At 43.1% G+C, this 25,131-nt stretch overlaps 1 protein-coding gene across 7 annotated transcripts in view; it reads right to left on the reverse strand.

Annotated features, from left to right (window-relative positions):
• Nucleotides 1-25,131, reverse strand: part of AKAP9 (A-kinase anchoring protein 9) — a 377,557-nt gene that overhangs the window by 22,506 nt on the left and 329,920 nt on the right. For 6 of the 7 annotated variants that reach the window (XM_073629643.1, XM_073629641.1, XM_073629642.1 and 3 more), the window contains 4 exons: nucleotides 15,190-15,412; nucleotides 11,661-11,811; nucleotides 7,852-8,514; nucleotides 1,573-1,781 (listed from right to left, as the gene is read on the reverse strand). In XM_073629643.1, the coding sequence (XP_073485744.1) occupies nucleotides 1,573-1,781; nucleotides 7,852-8,514; nucleotides 11,661-11,811; nucleotides 15,190-15,412 (1,246 nt within the window). The remainder of the gene's footprint in view (nucleotides 1-1,572; nucleotides 1,782-7,851; nucleotides 8,515-11,660; nucleotides 11,812-15,189; nucleotides 15,413-25,131) is intronic. The other variant, XM_073629639.1, reaches the window with a different exon arrangement.

The following is a 25,131-nucleotide window of genomic DNA, read 5'->3' on the forward strand; positions in this document are numbered from 1 at the left end:
GAGGGGAAATTTTCCAATGGGGACACTAGTTCTGGTGATCTGGGGGTCCCCATGAAATTTCCTTAATTTGCAGGGATTTTCTCCCACTTCCTGTTTGATTATGGGACAGGAATTGAAGGGAAATCTCCCCAAAGGGATACAGATGGTGAAAAAAAAATCTGACAGGGGTTATAACCCTCCCTAGTCTATCCAAAATGAAAAAAAAGCTTTGCCTATAGTTCTATTTTAAATGCACAGATAATCTTATATGAGGAATGTTGTTAAAATTGAATGTGTCTCAAAAAAAAAAAAAAAAAAAAAGAGTCGCAACCTTTGTTGGCTATTTACTGCTGTGAAAAGTGAAAAGAATCTCTGCAGTGGGGAAATTTACAGAAAATTGTAAGCACATTTATTAAAAGGGTTCAGATGGCTTAGAATGTCCTTTGGCTTACTTCCTGCTGTATCATTAAAACAAAAAGTGGACAGAAACTTCTCAAACACAGCAATAAAGGCCTCACACAGAGGGACCAATCCTTCCACACTCTTTCCGAGACCAATTAAAAAAAAATTTTTTCTTGGAATTCTCCATTATTAGCCACTTGACCTTCAGAAGGTTTACCCCCCTTCAGGACCAGGCCATTTTTAGCGATACGGCACTGTGTCACTTTAATGGACAATGGCGTGGTCGTGCAATGCTGTACCCAAATAAAATGTATGTCCGTTTTTCCCACAAATTTTCTTTTGGTAGTATTTTATTTATTTATTTATTTTTTTTAAATTGTCGCGCTATAAACAAAAAAAGACTAACAATTTTGAAAAAACAAAAAAACAAAAAAAAAAAAAAATGTTTTACTTTCTGCTATAAAACATATCCAATAAAAAAAAATTAAAAAAAAAAATCTAATTTATTCATCAATTTAGGCCAATATGTATTCTGCTACATATTTTTGGTAAAAAAAATCCCAATAAGAGTATATTGATTGGTTTGCTTAAAAGTTATAGCGTCTACAAATTATGTGATATATTTATGGAATTTTTATTTATTTATCTTTCATTAGTAATGGCTGCAATCAGCGACTTATGGCGGGACTGCGATATTGCAGCAGACAAATTGGACACTAACTGACACTATGTGGGGACGAGTGACCAGTGATCAGTGCCTAAAAATATGCTCGCTCACTGTACTAATGAAACTGGCTGGGAAGGGGTTAACATCAGGGGTGATCAAAGGGTTAACTGCGTGCCTAGCCAGTGCTTGTATACTGTGTGGAAGGCATTGATCCATGTCCCTGCTTTGCAGGAACACAGGATCAATGCCTTGTTTACATAGGCAGATCGCCGTTCTGGCTCTCTGCCTAATGATCGGCGGGTGCTGGCGATTACCCACAGATCCGTTACCCGCAGATCCGCTCTCGCTGTGTATAATCACAGCGGGAGCAGGTCGCCGGCGACATGCATGTGCGCCCCAGACCTGGAATAGCCGGGTACTAGGTACATGATCCTGTGCAGTAGAGCCACCTTGCCGCAGTATATGAAAGTTATACAGTCGGCAAGCGGTTAATAAATGTATAAATTGATAAAATGTTTCCTCACCTCTGGCTGGATTTGGCTGCCAGCTGTCTCAATTTAGCTGCTACTTGCTGCAACCTTCGCTTGATGTAGTCTATGCTGAAAGAAGCCCCTTCTATTCCAGGGTCTCCACTGACAACACTCAGAGGATCGGGGCACAGGAGATTCGGGGGGCTTCCTGTCTGAGGCTGTACCGTACTCCTCCCCAGGTCTGGAGAACTTCTCACTGCAACCTAGAAAGAAAAACAGATCTTATAATGTGTTTCAATTGAATTGTCTTAAGAGTGGTAAATACCATAAAGAGAGAGAACCGTAAACCAAGAGGCACATCTGCCAGAATCTACCACTTGTAGAAGACACCATTGTCCAAAACATATCTTGCGTAGCGTGCGTCTATGGACACACATATCTCCGACTTTGGAATGAAGCCAGCAATACAAGTGTCTACAAGCAGCTCACCTCCAAACACTCCCTATAGAATTAAACACACTCCTCTAGCTTTAATATCCAGTTCACAACTGGACACTGTAAAAAAGCACATGTTACCACAACGCATGCTAATGAACCGTATGGGAGTTGGTGCACTGTGGTGTTTTCATTTGGAATGGTACTCCAACGCATCTCCACAATACAATTACAATTTGCGCTGCAAAAAACGCAGCCAGCACTAAATTTACATGGATTGAGGCGCCTAATGCAAAGCTCCTCAATGCACAAAAGCGCTTATGACGTAGTGCACAGCATTGTGTGGACCAGCCCTATTGCATTAAAGCCATGAGGACTTCAATGACTGCATGCTTGTCCCTGGTCAGAGACTTATTAGGTAATGAAATCAGGACAGGGATGATGAAGGAGTCTACGTCTTTAATGCGGTATTAAACCCAAAAGCAAACATTATATTGCAGCTTACCAATTCTTAGATGTGATGGCTGCATTTGTTTCCTTTTTTAGGCAATCTTTCGTCTATTTTCGTCTGGTGATCCAACCAGCAAGTTTGCTGTTTTTCACAAGCTCAAGCTCTCCAGCAGAATGTATCGGTTTACATGGATTAGACAAATCACGTAACACTAGCTGGTGATTAAAATGGTCAGCTTTTATTTATTCATGTAAAACCTTTATCCCAGAAGGAAGAACACTGTTTGTTGTAAGCAATTGTAAAGTGTGAGCTGGAGTTTGACTTTTGAATTTGTTAATGTCCCTAAATCTGTTATTACATTTAACACTATACCCCCCCCCCCATTGACAATGTTGATCTGCCATTCCTCCAGAGATGTGCCTCACTAATACAGGTAGGATGTTACTGGCCAGATCATGATGTGAAAACAGAGGGGGGTAAAGCCAAAGAAAAAAAAACTGATGCAGCCACTACACCTAATGATTGGTAAGCTGCAATATTATATTTTTAGTTTTGGGTTTAATACCGCTTAAAAAACCAAATGAGTAATCCCTTATTCCAAATACCCGAGTCCTCACTCAATCCAGTGTTGTGCCTGTCTATCTCTCTCCTCTCTCCCTGCAGGACAGAGGCATCAGTGGGAACCATTGGCTCCTGCTGCTGTCAATCAAATTCTGTGAGGAGGGAGTGGAGGACAAGGCCAAGTTGCGTAGCGTGCGTCTATGGACACACATATCTCCGACTTTGGAATGAGGCGGCAAGTGGTGGTTTCCTATGGTAGAACACAGAAAAGGAGGAGCCCAGAGCTCCTGCTGGGGAACCCAGAAGTGGAGGGGATCAGAGCCGCTCTGTGTAAAACCACCACACAAAATAAGTACGCCATGTTTATTATTAAAAAATAAAAAAAAATGCTTTAACATCTTTTGAGATATCAGGCACATATATGTCATGTAATTTGCAAATAATATATATTGTTATTTGTAATACGCATTGTAAATGGCAATATACTGTATATAGTATACACACACTATGCGTGTATTTATACAGTTAGGTCCATATATATTTGGACACAGGCACAATTTTAGTTTTTCCAGGTATATACCAAAATATATTCAAGTTATAGTTAAATAATGGATATGGGCTGAAAGTGTACGCTCTCAGGTTTAATTTGAGGGTATGTACATCCAAATCAGAGGAAGGGTTTAGGAATTAAAGCTCTTTTTCAAGGGACCATTCCCCCTTTTTCAAGGGACCAAAAGTAACAAGACAACTGAATCAAAAGTTGTTTCAAGGCCAGGTGTGGGCTAATCCTTTGTTATTTCTTCACCAATTAAGCAGGTAAAAGGTCTGGAGTTGATTCTAAGTGTGGCATTTGCATTTGGAATCTATTGCTGTGAACCTACATCATGCGTTCCATGGACCTGTCCATGCAAATGAAACAGGCCATTGTAGGGTTTCAAAAACAAATCCATCAGAGATATAGCAGCAACATTAGGCGTGGCCAAATCAACATTCTGGTACATTCTGAGAAAAGAATAACGCACTGGTGAGCTCAGTAACATAAAAAGGCCTGGACGGCCACGGAAGACAACAATGGTGGATGATCCTCTCTATGGTAAGGAAAAACCCATTCACAACATCCAGACAAGTGAAGGACACTCTCCAGGAGGTGGGCGTATCATTGTCAAAGTCTACAATCAAAAGAAGACTTCACAAGAGCAAATACAGAGGGTTCACCACAAGGTGCAAATCATTCATTAGCCTGAAGAATAGAAAAGTCAGATTAAACTTTGCCAAAAAACATCTAAAAAAGCCAGACCTGTTCTGGAAAAACATTCTTTGGATGGTTGAAACTAAGATTAATCTGTACCAGAATGACGGGAAGAAAAAAGTGTGGAGAAGGCTTAGAACAGCTCATGATCCAAAAGCACACAACGTCATCTGTAAAACATGGTGGAGGCAGTGTGATGGCATGGGCATGCATGGCTTCCAGTGCCACTGGGTCATTGGTGTTTAATGATGACAGGAGCAGCCGGATGAATTCTGCAGTGTTTAGAGATATACTGTCAGCCCAGATTCAGCCAAATGCAGCAAAGTTGATTGGCTGGTGCTTCACAGTACAGATGGATAATGATCCAAAACACACTGCAAAAGCAATCCAGGAGCTTTTGAAGGAAAAGAATATTCAATCACCTTGCTGAAGGCAAAACTAAAGTCAGAAAGACGCACAAAGAAAGAACTGAAGACAGCTGCAGTTAGAGCCTGGCAAAGCATCAGAAAGGAGGAAACCCAGTCTTTGGTAATGTCTATGGGTTCCAGACTTCAGGCAGTCATTGCCAGTAAAAGATTCTCAACAAAATATTAAAAATAAACATTTTATTCATTTGTCCAATTACATTTGAGCCCCTAAAAAGTGGGGGATGGTGTATAAAAATGGTTGTAGCTCCTAAAATTTGTACTTGATATTTATGTTCAACCCCTTGAATTAAAGCTGAAAGTCTGCACTTCAAATTCATTTGCATTGTTTTGTTTTAATTTTATTCTGGTGCAAAAAGAGCAAAAAGTATGAAAATTGTGCCTATGTCCAAATATATATGGAACTAACTAGAAATACAGTGCCTTGAAAAATTATTCATACCATTGAAATGTTCCACATTTTGTCATGTTACAACAAAAAACATAAATGTATTTTATTGGGACTTTATGTGATGGACCAACACAAAGTGGAACATAATTGTGAAGTGGAAGGAAAATGATAAATGGTTTTCAACATTTTTTACAAGTAAATATGTGAAAAGTGTGGTGTACATTTGTATTCATCCCCCTGAGTCAATACTTTGTAGAATCACCTTTCACTGCAATTACAGCTGCAAGTCTTTTTGGGGATGTCTCTACCAGCTTTGTACATCTAGAGAGGGACAATTTTGCCCATTATCCTTTACAAAATAGCTCAAGCTCTGTCAGATTGGATGGAGAGCGTCTGAAGAGCAATTTTCAAGATTCTCAATTGAATTTAGGTCTGGACTTTGACTGGGCCATTCTAACACATGAATATGCTTTGATCTAAACCATTCCATTGTAGCTCTGGCTGTATGTTTAGGGTCGTTGTCCTGCTGGAAGGTGAACCTCCGCCTCAGTCTCAAGTCTTTTGCAGACTCTAACAGGTTTTCTTCTAAGATTGCCCTGTATTTGGCTCCATCCATCTTCCCATCAACTCTGACCAGCTTCCCCGTCCCTGCTGAAGAAAAGCATCCACACAACACGATGCTGCCACCACCATGTATCACAGTGGGGATGGTGTGTTCAGGGTGATGTGCAGTGTTAGTTTTCCGCCACACATGGCGTTTTGCTTTTAGGCCAAAAAGTTAAATTTTGGTCTTAAAGAAAAACATTTCCTTCCAATACAATTTTTAATAATTGCAATAAAAATGCAACTTGATTTGCTTTATACAATCCTGATGCAACCAGGAGGAGGCAGCGGCAGGCCTCAATTTATATGGAATCACCGTATATAAACTGTGGGGGCAAAACAACACAAAAGGTAAAGGATAAAATTGCCAGACATAAATATTCAATAAGAGATGAGCTTACTAAATTGCCACTGGCTAGGCATTTTGTGGAAATGGGACACACAGTATCACAAGTTAGATATTATGGTAATTGATGCAGTTCCCCCCAAATAGATGAGGTGGAAACCGAGAATTTAATCTTCAAAAATTGGAGGTACAGTGGATAAATCGTTTGGATACATTACAACCTAGGGGCCTGAACTCTGATTTTGATTTACCGCATATACTCGAGTATAAGTCGAGTTTTTCAGCACATTTTTTTGTGCTGAAAGTGCCCCCCTCGACTTAGTCAAGCAAGTCAAGCACTTTTCTACAGCAAAAAATTTCATTTTCCGAACCGATTTTAGGGCCCCGTATCTCAGGGCCACTTTGTGCTAGGAACCCCAAATTTGGTGTGCAAACTCAGTGGAACTGCTACAACAATATATCCAAAGCTGTGGCTCCTAGCACCAAGTGGCCCCGAGATACCGGGCCCCAAACCCGGTTCGGAAAATGTCATTCTCTGCTGCAGAAAAGTGCTTGACATTTTCTGAACCGATTTTTGGGGCCCCGTATCTCCGGGCCACTTGGTGCTAGAAACCCCAGCTTTGGATATTTTATGGTGCTAATTCCACTGGGTTTGCACACCAAATTTGGGGTTCCTAACCCTAAGTGGCCCCAAGATACAGGGCCCCAAAGTTGGTCAACTGTGTCCATCTGCAGCAATGTAATTTCAGAACCCTTTGGGTTCAGAGACCCCAAATTTTGGCTGCAGCTAGGGGGCATCTAGGAACCCTTAACTACCGAGTTTGAAGTTCGGGGGACCTATGGCTGCAAATGGGCACAGTGAGGCTGCAAATGGGCATTGTTGACCCTCTTTTCCACTTACAGTAGCTGTGCATTTCTCACCCTCATCTTATACTCGGGTCACTAAGTTTTTCCCATTTTTTTTTTTGGTAAATTAGGGCCTCGACTTATACTCGGAACGACTTATACTCGAGTATATACGGTACATTTATTTTTTATGAATTCTTATAATACTGGCCTTAGGAAGAAATACATTGGGAGGACTTTTTTTTGCGAGGATCCATATCTTTTGAAATTAACCGTTTTGTAAATAATAGAAAATATACGCCAATGTTTTTTTAGCATCTGTGCATATATATATATATATATATATATATATATATATATATATATACACCCCGATTGGAATATGTATATTCTAACAGGTAGCATTTTATTGTTGCTGCTGACTAATTATATGTAGGTCTATCTTTTGATAATAGGTCACTGGAACACTATCTGTGGGATCTTGGAGGGTGAATACACCTCATTTAGCTATCTCTCTAGGATTTAGGATGTAGTAATTTGCTTCTTTTGTTGTCTAATTGTTTCCTGGTGTGAAATGTACCAATATAAAAGGATGGAAGAATAATGTCGTTTTTGTATTCTGTTCCTATATGAAGAAGGGGCATAAGCTTTGTAGCCCGAAACTGTTGTGTGTGGAACGACATGTAACCAGTTTAGTTTTCAATAAATTTAAATTTTTAAAGCGCAGCAATCCTTGAATTTACTTGTAAAAAAAAAATGTATATATATATATATATATATATATATATATATATATATATATATATATATATATATATATATATATATATACACATTTTTTTTTTTACAAGTAAATCCAAGGATTGCTGCGCTTTAAAAATTTATATATATATATATATATATATATATATATATATATATATATATATATATATATAATATATTATATATATTATATATATATATATATATATAAAACATTTAAAAATCCCTTTAAATAAAGTTCCAAAGATGGGAAAAACTTACAGAACTTTGAGCGGGTTCCTTTGTCTCACATGCGCTGTCCTTGTCATACTGTGCACTGTTCTGTAACCTCTGGATCGTCTCCCTCAGTTGTTTCTCCTCTGCCTGGTGCGTCCTGAGCTCAGTCGCCTTCTCCTGGACCTGTTGTTGGAGTCTTTCCAATGCATCTGTCAGTTCCTCCACTTGTTTTACAGCCAGCCTGGAGGCCTCCTGCTCAGCTTCCAGCTCCTTCTTTAGACTGTGCCTCTCCTCTTCAAGGTTCTGCCTTAGTTGTACACATTCCAGCTTATAACCCTCAACTTCATTCACCAGTTCAACTATACGACCATGTTTATTGTCCAGCTGACCCTGCAGTTCCTTCAGCAAGTCATCAGCTGGTTTTTGGCCTCCTGACTGTTCATCTGTCTCAGTATTTTGTACATGAGCCTGTAGGTCTTGTCTGCACTCCAAAGCGCTACTTAGCTCTGCTGATCGCGCCTTCTCAGCATCCAGGAAAACCTGCAGTTCTAACACTCGGCTTCTTTCCTGAGACATCACTGCATCGTGCGCTCGTTCTGTGGACTCCATCTGTTCCTGGAGATCTTTTACCAACTTCCTTTCCTCTTCCAGTTGCTTGGAGATCTCCAGATTCTTCAATTTCTGCTCATCTAGAAGTATTTGAAGGTCCTAATAAGAAAAAAAAATGGATATAATAAAAAGCTGACCAGACACATATCGATTTTGTTTTGTTCAGTCTGTGGGCTTAAAGTGTTACTAAACCCCCTACAGTAAAATCAGTCTGTATATGCAGTAAAGCATGCTTATCATACTCATTGTGGAACCAAGCTTTTAATTCACTCCCTGGTTATCTCTCGACTACTGCAACTCCCTCCTCACTGGATTACCTTTACACAGATTATCCCCCCTTCAGGTCATAATGAATGCTGCTGCAAGACTCATCTGTCTTACCAACCATTCAGTGTCCTCCACCCCTCTCTGCCAATCCCTCCACTGGCTTCCACTCACCCAACAAATAAAATTCAAAGTACTAACAATAATTTACAAAGCCTTCCATAACTTTGCCCCCAGCTACATCACTAACCTAGTCCCAAAATACCAACAAGCCGCTCTCTTCGGTTCCTCCCAAGACCTCCTGCTCTCTAGCTCCCTTGTCACCTCCTCCCAACGCTCGCCTCCAGGATTTCTCCAGAGCTTCTCCCATCCTTTGGAACTCCCTACCCCAATCTGTCCGACTGTCCCCTAATCTATCCATCTTTAGACGATCCCTGAAAACCCTTTTCTTTAACCACTTGCTGACCAGTCACCGTCATTATACTGCGGCAGGTTGGCACGATCCTGCGAACCGTCGTAGCTATACGTCGGTCCCTTTAAGCGAGATAGCAGGCCTGCCCACTACACAGCGGGGGGTGCTGATGCTCGTGACCGGCGGTCGCAATGACCGCTGGCCACGAGCGATCGCGGGCACGAGAGGCAGAACAGGGACGTGTGTGTGTAAACACACACATCCCAGTTCTGTGAGGAGAGGAGAGAGAGATTGTGAGTTTCTACGAGCTGGGAACCACGATCTCTCAGCTTCTATAGTCACTCCCATCCCCCATAGTTAGAACACACACCTAGGGAACACAGTTAACCCCTTGATCGCCCTCTATTGTTATCCCCTTATCTGCCAGTGTTTAAACAGTAATCAGTGCATTTTTATAGCACCGATCGCTGTATAATTGTCAAACGACCCAAAAATGTGTCAAAAGTGTCCGATGTGTCTGCCATAATGTCGCAGTTTCAAAAAAAAAAAACGCAGATCGCCACCATTGCTAGTAAAAAAAAACTTTTGAACACAGGAAAAAAATTAGCTTTTTTTTTTTTTTTTTAAAAATGGGGCTATTTATTACAGCAAAAAGAACAAAATATTGTGTTTTTTAAAAAAAAAATTTTATTGTTGCTCTTTTTTGTTTATAACGCAAAAAATAAAAAACTGCAGAGATGATTAAATACCACCAAAAGAAAGCTCTATTTGTAGGAAAAAAAAGACGTCAATTTTGTTTGGGTACAGCATCACACGACCACGCAATTGTCAGTTAAAGCGACGCAATGCCGAATCGCAAAAAATGGCCTGGTCATTGAGCAGCCAGTTCTTCCGGGGCTGAAGTGGTTAAAGAAGCCTATCCTGCTTCTAACTAGCACTGTTTTACTTCCTCCATCAGCTTATCCTCCACAGCTATTACCTTTTGTATCAATTGACTCTTCCATTTTAGATTGTAAGCTATAATGAGCAGGGCCCTCTGATTTCTCTTGTACCAAATTGTAATGTAACTGTAATGTCTGCCTTTATTTTGTTAAGCACTGCTCAAACTGTTGGCGCTATATAAATCCTGTATAGTAATAGTAATAGTAATAAGGGGATAATCCTCTGCATTGTGTAAAAAGGCTGTTTAATCCTGTCTTCTCTGATCCTCCCCTTCTTCCACTGTCCCTAATCTATCTGCTGATAAAACAGAGCCTTGAGGGCAAGTTGCACATGCTCAGTTTGGTGTATATTGCTAGAGAGCTTTTTTTTTTCTTGGGAGAGTGCACGTGATCAACACAGGGCCAATCAGCACAGTGCAGACAGACAGGTCAGGGGTCCTGCTGCCTCATAGGACAATCCAGGGAGAATGAAAACTCATCCTACAAGCTTTAACCAGACACTGATAGAAGTCACAAGACTGCTATATACTGTTGATGAGAAAAGGTATTTAGCATTTACTAAAATAATTGCATTTCCATGTTCTCTGTATTGTGGGAGACCAGATATCATCAATGCATGGTCCTGGGTTTAGTAACATGGTGTCAGTGTGTTTTTTATTTTATTTTTTAATATATTTATAATTTAACCTTAACTGACCCCTGACATCTCCCTTTTGAGACAGGGAAAGGGACTGAGGACAGAGATTCCCCAGTCCCTTTCTCTGCAGCCTCAGCGGCACTGAAGATGAATGGACAGGAGATGGCGGCTCCTCTCCATTCATAAACTGAAGCATCGTAAACACAGTCTACTATGCTTGGTGACAGGTGATCACTGACTCTGTGCAAATTGAAAAGGAAGGAGCCGGTAAATTACAGATTTACCGGTTCCTTCCTCTGCTCTCTACCCTGACAGATCGAGGACAGAGGGGGGCAGAGGAGCACTAAGGGGGACCAGAGGAGGAGCATGGAGGGGGACCGGAAGAGGAGACCAGAGAAGGAGCACGGAGGGGGACCAGAGGAGGAGCACGGAAGGGGACCAGAGGAGGAGCACGGAGGGGGACCAGAGGAGGAGCACGGAGGGGGACCAGAGGAGGAGCACGGAGGGGGACCAGAGGAGGAGCACGGAGGGGGACCAGAGGAGGAGCACGGAGGGGGACCAGAGGAGGAGCACGGAGGGGGACCAGAGGAGGAGCAACGGAGGAGGAGCACGGAGGGGGACCGGAGGAGGAGCACAAGGGGACAGTGTGGCGCTGAGGAGGAGTTACAATCACCGATCTCCCTGTATAGATTTCAATAAAGCAGCTGAAAGCCATGAGAGGGAGGAGGAGAAGCGGCTGTCAGCTGCTTTATAGAAATCTATACAAGGAGATTGGTGATTGTAACTCCTCCTCACAACCGCACCGATCGTCCCTGATTGTCCAGGTATCGGATTAGGCATTTGGACATTGGAGAATTTGCCCGAGTACAAGTACTCGGGCAAATGCTCGGTATCGGCACCGATACCGATATTGGTATGGGCACCGATACTAGTATCGGTATCCAGACAAGCCTAATGGTAAGATTAGGCCATGTAATACACCATGTCTTACCTCCACATCCTCTTTTTCCTGCAGCTCTTTCAGTTTCCCCTTAGTCTGCTCTTTTTCCAAGACAAATTGTAACTCTCTGCACTTTTTCTGCTCATTTGCAAGTGCTTCATTCAGGCTATCCAGTTCCTCTCTCTTTTTCTTTAGTTCCATCCTGTTTGAAAGAAAAGCACAAAGTGTATAAACACAGTATTCATTGCCATGATCTACCAATATCAGAGTTCCATTCAGAGTACATCACTAAATTACTCCGCCTTTACCAATTAAACTTAAATGGTGATTATCTCATGAATCAACCACCTAGTCATCAAGTCTCCTGTTCTCTTTGAAATTCTTCCTTTGTGTGAAATTCCTGGTGTTCCTGCCAGTCCCTCTACTTTCCTAGTAAAAACTGACCACAATAAGCATGAGAGCACACCGTGGTCAGTTCTTTAGCTGTGCTGGGAACTCAGCCTGCTCTCCTCCAATGATCAGACTTGTGCTGACACCCCCCCCACACACACACAGCCATTCACTGGGAAGATCAGTGTGCTGCTTTTTCTCTTCCCGCAGCTCTTATGCAAAGGGTATGTTAACCTAAAAAAAAAAAAAAAAGATTTTAGTGCCGGTTCACTCCAGTGCGACTTTGAAGCGGACATCCCTGCACGACCTCATCGTAGTTTGCATACGACTTCATTAACAGAAGTCAATGCAAGTCATGTTGAAGTCGCCCCAAAAGCAGGAACCTTTTTTCTAAGTAGGAGCGACTTGAGTTCCACAGATTAGAACAGTTCCATTGCCGTTAATGGGGCACGACTTGTTATGCGACTTTGCTGCATGACAAGTTGAGGCAGTGTGAACCGGGGCTTGGCTTAGCCCTCATTCACATGCGGCCTTGAAATTGTGCAACTTCATCTGAAATCGCACGATTTCAAAGACGCACGTCAGTGCGACTTCGGGCTCGACTTGGAAGACATTTGTGCGGCTTCATGCACAGATGTCTATGCAAATCACACCTGAAATTGCCAACAGTAGTGCAGGAACTACTTTTTCAAATCAGGGCAGCACTGCAAAGTCGGCGTTGCACCGATTTGAACAGTGCGATTGCCGGCAATAGGGTGCAACTTGTCATGCGATTTGACCTGTCAAATCGCATGACAAGTCATTCCAATGTGAACGAGGGCTAAAACCAAATGGGTTGTTATACAAGGTAAGGGTTTACATATACAGTGAAACCTCGGATTGCGAGTAACGTGGTTAACGAGCGCTTCGCAATACAAGCACTGTATTTTTAAAAATCGTAACTTGGTTTGTGAGTGTTGTCGATTCAGGCCAAAGCGGTGTGCAGTACCGCTTTTGGCCTGAGGTGGGGGGCGCCGGAGCCGAGCAGAGCCGAGCAGAGCCGAGCAGAGCCGAACGTCGCACATCGCCGCCGTTCGGAAATACAAGGAAAGGCCCGAGTACAGCATGGCTGACCTCGGCAAATCTCAGGTAGGAAGTCTTTCCGAGGTTTGCCGAGGTTAGCCGAAGTGTCCTCAGGCCTTTTTGGCGCCCGCCTCTGGCTGCATGCGGTATTGCATCCCATTGAAGTCAATGTGGAACAAATTATTTTAGTTTCCATTGACTTCAATGAGAAAACTCACTTTGATATGCGAGTACTTTGGATTACGAGCATACTCCTGGATTGGATTATGCTCGTAATCCGAGGTTCCACTGTACTTTATAAGGATACAATTTTAACTCAAAATATTTAAAGCATATCTAAAGTGGGGTACACTCTATCAGAAAATCGGGTGAACGATTGTCCGATTTTCTTCGTTTCACAGCAAGTCAGAATTAAGGAAGGCGATATGACAAAGGCTTTTGTTTGTTGTTTTTGATCATGTGCAGTCTTTCTTTTCTGATTTTTCTCGTACGAAAAATGATACGGGAATGGTACACATTAAAATTAATTTGTTTGTTCTGTTCCAGTACGAGAAAAATTTGAGTTTGTCCCTCGAAAATTTTTGTTCAGAAGGTTGGAATCGGCTGTCAAAAGTCAGAAAATGGTACAATCGTTCCTCGGACGAAAATGTTTGCCCGATTTTCTTATAGTGTGTATGAGCCTTAAGCCTCAGAACAAAAATTGCAATCTATTGCAGCTTACCGGTGGCTACATTAATCTGCTTTTTCAAGTATTTCTTTTACATGGCAATCCTGCCAGTAACACACTTTCTTTATGATGGATTTACCTTGGGCTGCTCTCCTGATTTGGACTCCAAACACCTCTCCCTCTATCACATCGGGAGAAGGTGCTCACAGAATAGAACTTGCAAGAGCTGATAATCGTGCTTGAGATCTAAGTTCAATGCACAGAATGTTACAAGCATATTGGATTTCTGACAGGATCAACAAGTATTTTCTGTACTTGCATAAAAAGGAAAACTAATGCAGCTACTACAGCTAAAAAACGGTAAGTTGCAATACATGTTTTTGCTTTTGGAAGAGCATATTTACAGGATATCCTCTTCCCCCAGAGCCCCTGAAATCCAGCGAGACTTCAGAAACACACAGACATTAACTGAACCCAGAGTAGGGTGACATGACTGCTGACATCAGTGCAGTATGCTGAACTGGTCTAGAACCTGCTATTAACAATTGGAATGTGGAGCATGTTGGGTGTTTGGTAGGTTGGGTACTCCAGAATGATCAGCAACAAATGATTTAAAGCAGAACATTTTTTTCATCTCCATCTATTAAATCTTCTGCCCTTGTTGTTTTAACTTTGGATAGTAAAACATTTTTTTCTGTAAGTAAATACCTTATACAGCCCACTTCCTGATTCTTGTCTGGTAAAAGGCCTAGGCTTATGACATCATGCACAGCTCTCTCTCTGGTGAGAGTTTGCCAGGAAGGGAGGGGGGATGAGTCATAAGAGGGCCAATGAGAGCTGCATAGCTGGAGGTGTGCCTCTGTGTGTCTGTTTAAATCCAGGAAGTGAACAGGCAGCAGCTTTAGCTGCCCACAGTTAAAATGGATGCAGCCAGACTCAGTGGGGGGAGATTTCTGCAGCATATTTGGCAAGTACAGAATCACAGTATATATAAAATAATATGCACAGTGGTTGGAGGGAAGCTTCAAAATGGCAAATATGTTTTTATTACAAATTATGTGAGCAGACTGCAGTTCCTCTTTAACCAGATATCAAAGTATAGAGACCGAAACTAGTGCATGGCCTCTCCCCAACCCATGGAACAAATAAATGATTGACAAAATACAGGCAAAGTGAGACAACAGATGGACTAAAAAATGTGGGCAATTCAGTATCTCCACCCCTCCAAGTAAACATTTGTTATTCTAAATTTTGATACCACCAGAGGTATAAAACCAAGAGACGTTGTCAATTTCCCAGTCCCAAATACTATAATTCGACTGCAAAAGCATGCTATAGATAGGTGTGGAATATTTGAAGACTGGGCATTGTTTGCTAAATTTATATTTGTAATATTAAAATCTCTCACTAAAAAAAAATTGAGAAGACAATAAGAGTGTCACTTGAGGAACAGAATATTACCTGAGAGACTCCAGCTCCTTAAAGTGCTTGTGCTGCAGCTTAAGATTTGATTCAAGTTCCATCTTGGTTAGTGCAAGTTCATTCTTTATTTCGGCTGCTAAAAGTCTCTCGGACCCCAGCTGCTCCTGCAACTCTCCAGCTTTGACTTCCATGCTCATGAGCTGCATGTGGAGCTCCTGGGAATGCAAGGCCCGCTCCTGCTGAATGTAAAGTGCTTCGCCTGCTGGAAAAAAAAAAGCAATCATTACTAACTCAGTCATTCCACAAGAAATGGCCCTTATGCCGTTAACAGAGAGAGAGAAAAAAAGTTTGTGCTAAAAGTTATATATTTTTTTTACAGAACTCAACAAGGTGTTGGAAACATTCCTCAGAGATTTTGGTCCATAGTGACATGACAGCATCACGCAGTTCCTGCAGATTTGTTGGCAAAGCAATGATGTGACTCACCCGTTCCACCACATCCCAAATGTGCTCTATTGGATTAATATCTGGTGAGTGTGGAGGCCATTGGAGTACAGGGACCTCATTGTCCAGTGGTGAGATGATTGGAGCTTTGTGACATTGCATTATCCTGCTGGAAGGAGCCATCAGAAGATGGGTACACTGTGGGGCTACACAATTAATTGTTAAAAAATCGTGATCTCGATTCAACCCCCCTGACGATCTCTATTTTCCGATTTTTTCATATGAGCCCAATTTTTTTTTTGTTTTAATGTGAAAGATGATGTTACGCTGCGAGAATTGTGAGAGAATCGTGATCTATCTTCTAAGCAAAAAAATCGTGATTCTTATTTTAGCCAGAATCATGCAGCTCTAGTACACTGTAGTCATAAAGGGATGGACATGGTCAACAACAATACTCTGGTAGGCTGTGGCAGTTGAATACCGCCCACTGTATATATACTGCAGCTCTACTGCTCAAAACAACGTACCTGTACGTTGTTTCCTGCAATAGATACTGTGGGCGCGCACACTTCATGGAGGAGCCGCGACCGATCCAGAGAGGCAGAGCGGGGATCTGTAAACAATGCAGATCCCCGTTCTGACAGAGAAGACCATGGAGATCTGGTGTTCCTAGTGATTAGGAACAGCGATCTCTGTATTGTTCCCGTCAGCTCTTCCCCCACACACTAAGAAAGCACCAACAGGGAACACATTTAACCCTTTGATCGCCCCTGGTGTTATCCCCTTCCCTGCCAGTGTCATTTATACAGTAATCAATGCATTTTGTTTTGCATTGATCACTGTATTGGTGTCACTGGTCCCCAAAAAGTGTCACTTAGGGTCAGATTTGTCGCCACCTCTACTAGTAAAAACAAAAAAAAACAAACAAAAAAAAAAACACGCTGATAGATGGACCCCTGATCGCTCAGCTCCTCTGCCATCCTGCTCCTAGAGGCAACCTAATACAGCTGACAACGCTGCAGGCTGCCCGCACGGAGTGTCCCTGCACCTGCGGACATGACAAGAAGAAGGAGGAAGGATGCCTCCAACAACAAGAAGCTGCCACTCGGTACGGCCGAATCCACAAGATGGTGCCAGCTGCGTTTTGTCAGCTTCCAATAGCGGCTCCTCGCGCTCTGCACACATAGCCTGGAGCTTCCAAAGCTTCCCAGCCACGGTCACCTGCAGTCTCCACATCCATGTCACAGAGCCCTGCAAAAAGCAAACCAAGGCTGTCGGCGGGTGCATCTCCTATTGAGGTAAGCCTTAGCTGCAATACCTCTAACACCACTCGGGACTTAGCTGGCACATTCAGCTCTTTTCCTGCCACAAACAAGCCTGTATCAGAAGCAACCCTGAAAGACATGCTAGTGTCCCTAAGAGCTTCCTTACATGCTGACCTCATGGAATGCGTAACCAACTTCAAATTAGAGGTGCAGGAGCTGGGGGGGAAGGGTGGATCACACTGAGCATAAAATAGGGGAGTTTGCAACATCCCACAATACCCTCATTGACGCCCCATAATGATCAGGATGAGGCCATGGTAAAGCTAAAAGCCAAAATCGCAGACCTTAAGACTGCTGCAGGCAGAACAACGTCAAACTCAGGGGTATCCCTGAATCCACTTTAAATGCCCAACTGAATAAATACGCCTGCAATTTAATTTCGAGCAGTTCTATCCTCTGTTCCAACCTCTGAAATAATAATTGACATGATCCACTGCCTGCCCAAATCCTCATACCTCCCTGATAATATTTATAGAGATGTCATTATGAGGGTACACTTTTACCATGTAAAGGACCAACTTATGATCAATTTCTGCAAAATAACACCATTGCCCGAGCAATTCTCCTGCCTCCAACTATATGCGGAACTCTCTCAGTATACGTTACAAAGAAGGAAATCGCTCTTGATGATTACGAAAGCATGTAATCATAACATCATTTATCACTGGGGATACCCTATGAAGCTCACTATAACTCACAATGATGTTACCTCGGTGATTACAACTCTCAATGAGGGCCTAGCATTACTACGTTCATGGGACATTGTCCCAGATCATGACCCCCCACACCGTTTACACCCCAATGGGATAAACTCCCAGAATGAATGGCAAGTTGTACCCCACAAGCGCAGGCCAAAGGACCATGCGACATGATCGCCTCTATCCATTATTGTCACTACGAGTAACCTACTTGCTTCTCCGGATGGGCGGAGCCTAATTACCACGATACTCCCCCCTTGATTAATGTGCAGTGTTACTGCAATCAGATTCCAGTTGCAATCACCCATGCTTTTTACTAACTGTTCTCTGTTCTTCTTATAAACCCTTTTGTTTCTTGTTCCACCTCTTGTTGGTCTCCAGTCTGCTAGCAGATTCTACCTTCTTCTGGAACACCACCTGTGGATTCATCACGCGATTCCCATAAAAGTTATGTAGCCTGGGACTACAACATATTCAGCCCTTCACCGTCTCTCCATCAACCAAAGGTAAAACACAATCATCACAGCTTACAAGTAACACGGCCCAATGGTCCTTAAAATAGCTTCTCTCAATATAAGAAGTTTCAACCACCCTGCCAAGAGAGCATCCCTTTGGAAGGAGTCTCTTAAATTAGGATGTGACCTGATTTGTGTACAAGAAACACGCTTCCAAGCCTCAAAGTCACCCCCCCCTCAGTCAAACAATTTCCTCACATCTTCACTGCTTCTGCACCACAGAAGAGGAAGAGAGTCCTTACAGCGGTCAGGAACACAGTGGCCTTCTCCTTGCACAAATCCATCTATGACCCAGAGGACAGATACCTGATACTCCTGTGATACCCGATACTCCTCTGATGATATCCACATAGGATGAAACATGTCAGGCTGGCCGATGCAAGTACGCTGTGAGCCACAGAGTTTTTATATGTCATGAGGTTCCTTTTTACCTGTAAGTAGACTACAATAAAAACGTGTGTTTTACCTTTACGTGCCTCACTATTGTTACTTTTCTCCTTATTGGGTTTATATCCTGTTGGTGATCGCACAATATATCCATCTTCTTATGTGAGTCCTGATGTCTTTCTGATATTGATGAACCTGGATATTTCTATGACCTGCCTATCAAGTTTGGAGTGTGCCATTCAAATCCATTACTAATCTTTTGCATCATATGATTACATGCTTGTTTTCATATCTTCCTGGTAAGCAGATTGATAGCACGTGGGTTTGGTGTGCTTTTCTTTTGCACATTGAAGTTTGGTGGAGGCTCTACGTCATCTCTATCTTATATTGATTTTCACATGGACTATTACATATATTTATATATTTTGCCTTATCTAAGCGCTGCATTTCGGACTTTTTATATTTGTGTTTGATAAATCAACAAACTGTGCTGGCTGCTTTTCCTGTTCTTTTTTTTAGTTAGCGCAGATATCTGTTCACCCGGTTTCAATATTAACAACAGACCATTTTATGTAGTAAACATGTACGCCTTTAACTCATTCCACAAAATCTCAAAAGTAAGGCGCGGATCTCTAGTAATATGTGGAGACTTTAATCTCACTGCAGACCCTCACCTGGATCTCTCCTCCAAACCTAAGAGACTTCCTCGAGCCCTACAGCCAGTCTTTCATAAAGAAAATTTATATGACACTTGGTGATATCAACATGTAGAATAGCACGATTACACCTTTCATTCTATACACCACAATTCATACTCTAGAATCAATATGATATTAGTTGACAGAGTATTGTTGCAGGCTATCTCCTCTTCCACTATTCAAATTTCATGGTCTGACTATGCCCGTGTATCAATTTTAGTGGCGGAGGAGCATGCCCCCTGCCTACATATTGAGAGTTAACTCCCAGGTATTCAACTCACCTCAAAACATTCACATTATTGAGAAACATCTTCAAGAATACTTCCAAACAAACTCCCATTCAATTTTGGATCCGTTTACTATATGGTGTGCCCATAAGGCCTTTATTAGAGGTATTTTCATACAAATGTGCTCTCGTATTAAAAGGCAGAGATCAATGCAGCTTGACAAACTACATTCGGACTCTTAAGGCCATTAACAAAAAAGAACCCTACCCAATCCGCAAACACAACTTTAAATTAACTCTGTAATTTAAACTTTCCTCACGAGTTGTTTTCACTTTTGACGTCAAGAGGTTTATATTCATTTAATTTTTGGACTCACTACACATTTGGTTTATACTACGCATGGATTTCACGTTTGTCTGTCTATTTGTTTTTCAATATTGATGTAGTATCACTGTGAATATACTCAGGTTTCACACAATTCTTAATATTGATCGTGAGATTCACAACATTGTCCCAGTTCATTTTGAGATATGTTTCTAGCGCTGCACTTTTATTTCTATGTTATTTTTGCAACTGTCTATGTGCCGTGCTAGCTGCTGTTCATTGTTTAAAAGGGACAGCGCGGTATTACACTTCCACTATCAGCAATATCAGCCCTCTACTCAAAACCATCTATCTGCCAGAGTAAATACCTGCAACATGCTCTCCTACCCCTTCCCTATCCCAAATGGCACTAGGCAGGGTTGTCCCCTGTCAGGGGCGGACTGACCCATCGGCACCGGCCGAGAGCCCGGGGCCGACCCCATGAGAGGCCACTTGAAGCGGCTGTAATGATACTGATAATACAGCTAACAGTGCGCTGCTCCCCGTCGGCCCCTCCTTCCCTCCCGTCCACTGCAGGTGCTTGTACTGTACGCGACATCACCTGGGACGGAAGAGAAGAGGGGAGGGGCTGGTGGGGAGCAGCGCACCGTTAGCGGTATTATTACAGGTATCGGGTGAGTGAAGCTTTTTTTACTGGAGTAAAGAGACCCTAGGGTCGCCATCGGAGGGAGGGGACAGTAGAGATGTATGGGGCCCGAGCCCCAACAGGACCGCAGGAAGGTCCATGACACTCTCCTGGTCCCCCCACCCCCACAGTGTCCCTCTGTATGCCCCCCCACAGTGTCCCCCTGTGTGCTCCCCCCCACAGTGTCCCCCTGTGTGCTCCCCCCCCACAGTGTCCCCCTGTGTGCTCCCCCCCCACAGTGTCCCCCTGTGTGCTCCCCCCCCCACAGTGTCCCCCTGCGTGCTCCCCCCCCACAGTGTCCCCCTGTGTGCTCCCCCCCCACAGTGTCCCCCTGTGTGCTCTCCCTCACCCACAGTGTCCCCCTGTGTGCTCTTCCTCCCCCACAGTGTCCCCTGTGTGCTCTCCCCTCCCCACAGTGTCCCCCAGTGTGCTCTCCCCCCCGTGTTCCCGTGTGCTCCCCCCCCCCAGTGTGTGTGTGTGCTTCCCCCACAGGGCCCCCTGTGTGCTCTTCCCTCCTAGCGTCCCTCTGTGTGCCCCCCCCCATGTCCCCCTGTATGCCCCCCCCCCAGTGTCCCCCTGTGTGCTCCCCTCCCACAGTGTCCCCCTGTGTGCTCCCCCCCCAGAGTTCCCCTGTGTGCTCCCCCCAGTGTCCCCCTGTGTGCTTCTCCCCGCCCACAGTGTCCCCCTGTGTGCTTCCCCCCGCCCACAGTGTCCCCCCTGTGTGCTCCCCCCCACAGTGCCCCCCGTGTGCTCTCCTCCCCCCAGTGTCCCCCTGTGTGCCCCCCCCCCCAGTGTCCCCCTGTGTGCCCCCCCCAGTGTCCCCCTATGTGCTCCCCCCCAGTGTCTCCCTGTGTGCTCCCTCCCCCGAGTTTCCCTGTGTGCTCTCCCTCCCAGTGTCTCCGTTTCCCCCCCCCGTGTCCCCCTGTGCAGGTGTGCCTTGAGTGGGCGGGGACACAGGGGGCCCCCATGATATTCTATTGCCCGGGGGCCCCATGAGTTGTCAGTCCACCCCTGGTCCCCATCCATTTTTCACTTGCTTTTATGACTTCTGCGAGGGGTTCAATTAGTATCTCCTCAAATCACTGGGTTTAGATTCCAACAAAGATCCCATGTTATACATTTTTTTTGACGATGACAATCATTTTCCTAACAAACCCTGAATCCTTCAGTGAAGAGAATCACAACATTCTTACAGCATTCAGTAAAATCTCCTACCACAAACGTAACTTTACTAAATCCCTACTACTAGACCTCTGTATCGATCCCACCCTACGTACTAAGTTACAAACCTCCTACCCTTACACCTGGAGCACTGAAGTAATACACTATTTTGGGCATAAAATTAGTATCTGATGCCACGCAATCAGCTGATGCCAACTATCTTCCTCTTATCGACAAGCTGACAAAGGCTGCCCAGCGCATGTCCAAGTGTGAACTCTCTTGGTCGGGTCACCTGGCCTCGTTCAAGATGATGCTGCTATCCCAAATATTATACCTTTTTAGAACCCTCCCCATACCAGTAAAAAAAAGTACATATGACAACACTCAAAAAAAACACTCAAGAATTATATATGGAAAAATATGAAACCCCGCAGCTTCCACACATTACTTCTTAAGCATAAAAATTAGGGTGATATGGGCATGATTGACCTTCAGGACTACTGGGTTGCAACCCATTTAACTAACATAAAAGCTGGTTCTCATCCTCAACAGATAAGTTATGGATAGATATTGAGAGGATCACTAGTCCCACACTCACCATCTTTACACAACCTACTGATAGCCGATATCTGGAAGCCATGGTCACTGGAAAACTTAACCCTCCCTACCCAGGCTTCTTTAATGGCGTGGAGAACCTTTTACTCCCTAACGTTACCACAATCGCAGACGATGCCAATACACAATTCCAGTTCTAGAAACAAATATCCCCCATCTGTCCCTATCCAATTGGGTCGAACAGGGAATCTTGACCCCAACACTTTTGCTCCAGGAGCGAACCCTTAGTTTGAACAGCTCCAAGATGAATTTCACATCCCGCCCACTGAGCGATTCAAATATTTACAAATATCCAATTTTCTAAACTCCCTCACATCTCCTGAAATATTACTACACAAACAAGGATGGCAATTTCTCCAAAAAACACCACCCTCAGTTAAAAGGTACATCCCTATTTTACAATCTTCTACAAAATAAGCTTGTATTCAATAAATCCACTCAATACCTAAAATGGGAAACAGACCTCGGACAAACCTTTACTAACCACCAATGGCGGCGAGCCTTCAAAGCTGTATACCAAGTCTCTAAGTGTACTATTTACTGGGAGCTGTGCCAAAAGATAGCTTTGAGATGGTACCTCACCCCCTTCAGACTCTCTAAATACAACCCCACACAATCTCCACTATGCTGGAGAGGATGCGGTATGGTGGGCCAGATTAAGCATATCTTCTTGTCGTGCAGGCACTTATGGTAACTAGCTTTTGGAATAAAGTATTCCGCACAATCTCTGAGATTACTGGGATCATTAAATCACCCTCTCCAGCTTTAGCAATTCTTAACATAGGCATACAACTGTTCCCACCTGAGAGCAAAGGAATAGTTACCCACATACTACTAGCCGCCAAGATACTAATAACCAGAAGATGGGGGTCCAACCTAGCACCCAACATGTCTGAAGTGATTGATATAGTGAAACAAAACTATGCATTTGAAAACCTACTGGCGCACAGACATGGGAACAAGTGTCTCTTTGACCATCATTGGAGTCTGTGGAATCAATGGGCTACAAGCCATTAAAGTATGAGATGCTAATATATGATACGGTTCTCACTTTCCTGAAATTTGTCTACCATACCTAGATAGACCACACCTAGGTACCGACAATATCTCCCTATTTTCCTAATCCCCTCCACCCCACTTAATTTGGTCATTGTTGTTTTATCGTTACATTTATTGTTCTTTTTATTGTTTACTTTTCAAATACCACATTTGATCAAAATTTCGATGAGGACATGTAGAGGTTGACCGATATAGGTTTTTATGTAGAGGTTGACCGATATGGGTTTTTCTCTGGACAATGGCCATAGAAATCGGGGCAGCCAATGGCCGATATACGATGCTGATTTTTGCAGACAATATTTTAGGCCGATTTTTCTTTTTTTGGCAGGTGGCACTGATTGGCACTGGCAGGCACAGGTTGGTACTGGCAGGTGGCACAGGTTGGCACTGGCAGGTTTCACACTGAGCCCATATAGTGTAACTGTGTGAAACTGACATATGTAACTGAACGCAGAGAGAGACCAGCTGTCAAAATTCAGCGGGGATGTTTGTCAAGTACCGCTCTGCCAATGGAGTGTGGGGAAGGGAGGAGGAACACTTGTGGGTCGATGGGCACGGTGCGGTCAGTAATTGGCCGAATTTGCATAATAAATCAGCCGATGTGATTTCTTAAAAAAAAGGCCAAATATCGCCGATATATCAGTTGACCTCTAAGGACATGGTTGTCCATTATGTTTTGTTCCTCAAATTTCTATCACTAGTCTCTGAAAATACAGACGATGTATGAGTATACATGTATAGATTTGGTAACTTCTAGACAATTTACGTTCAGCTTGCCCATTTGGGTACCATTTGTCTACCTAACTGTTGTTTGTATTATGTTTTTATATTTCTTTCCAATAAAAACAAATGAATCAAAAAAAAAAAAAAAAAAAAAAAAAAAGCATACATTTTTTTTTAAAGTCCATAAATCTATCCCATAGTTTGTAGACGCTATAACTTTTGCGCAACCCAATCAATACACGCTTATTGGGATTTTTTTTACCAAAATATTTGTAAAAAAATACATATTGGCCTAAATTGATGAAGAAATTTGTATTTTTTACATATTTTTTTGGATATGTATTACAGCATAGCGCAAAAAATAAAAACCGCAGAGGTGATCAAATACCATAAAAGAAAGCTCTATTTGTGGGGAAAAAAGGACATCAATTTTATTTGGGTACAGCATCACAGGACCGCGTAATTGTCAAATAAAGTAGAGCAGTGCCGTTTTGCAAAAAATGGCCAATCATTAAGGGGGTAAATCCTTCTGGGGCTGAATGCTCAATTGGTACTAAGGGGCCCAAAATGTGCTAAGAAAATATCCCCCACACCATTACACCACCACCAGCCTGAACCAGTGATACAAGGCAGGATGGATCCATGCTTTCATGTTGTTTACGCCAAATTCTGACCCAACCATCTGAATTTCGCAGCTGAAATCGAGATTCATCAGACCAGGCAACGTTTTTCTGATCTTCTATTGTCCAATCTTGGGCAGCCTGTGTGACTTCTAGCCTCAGTTTCCCGTTCTTAGCTGACAAGAGTTTCACCTGGTGTGGTCTTCTGCTGCTGTAGCCCATATGCTTCAAGGTTTGATGTGTTGTGCATTCAGAGATGGTATTCTGCATACCTTTATTGTAACGAGTGGTTATTTGAGTTAGTGCTGTCTTTCTATAATCTTGAACCAGTCTGCCCATTCTCCTTTGATGTCTGACATCAATAAGGCATTTTCCTCCACACAATTGCCACTCACTGGATATTTCCTCTTTTTTTGGACCATTCTCTGTAAACCCGAGAGATGGTTGTGCCTGAAAATCCCAGTAGATCAGCAGTTTTTGAGAATACTCAGACCAGCACG

This window comes from Aquarana catesbeiana, linkage group LG05 (assembly GCF_042186555.1).
Source record: "Aquarana catesbeiana isolate 2022-GZ linkage group LG05, ASM4218655v1, whole genome shotgun sequence".
Taxonomy (NCBI): Eukaryota; Metazoa; Chordata; class Amphibia; order Anura; family Ranidae; genus Aquarana; species Aquarana catesbeiana.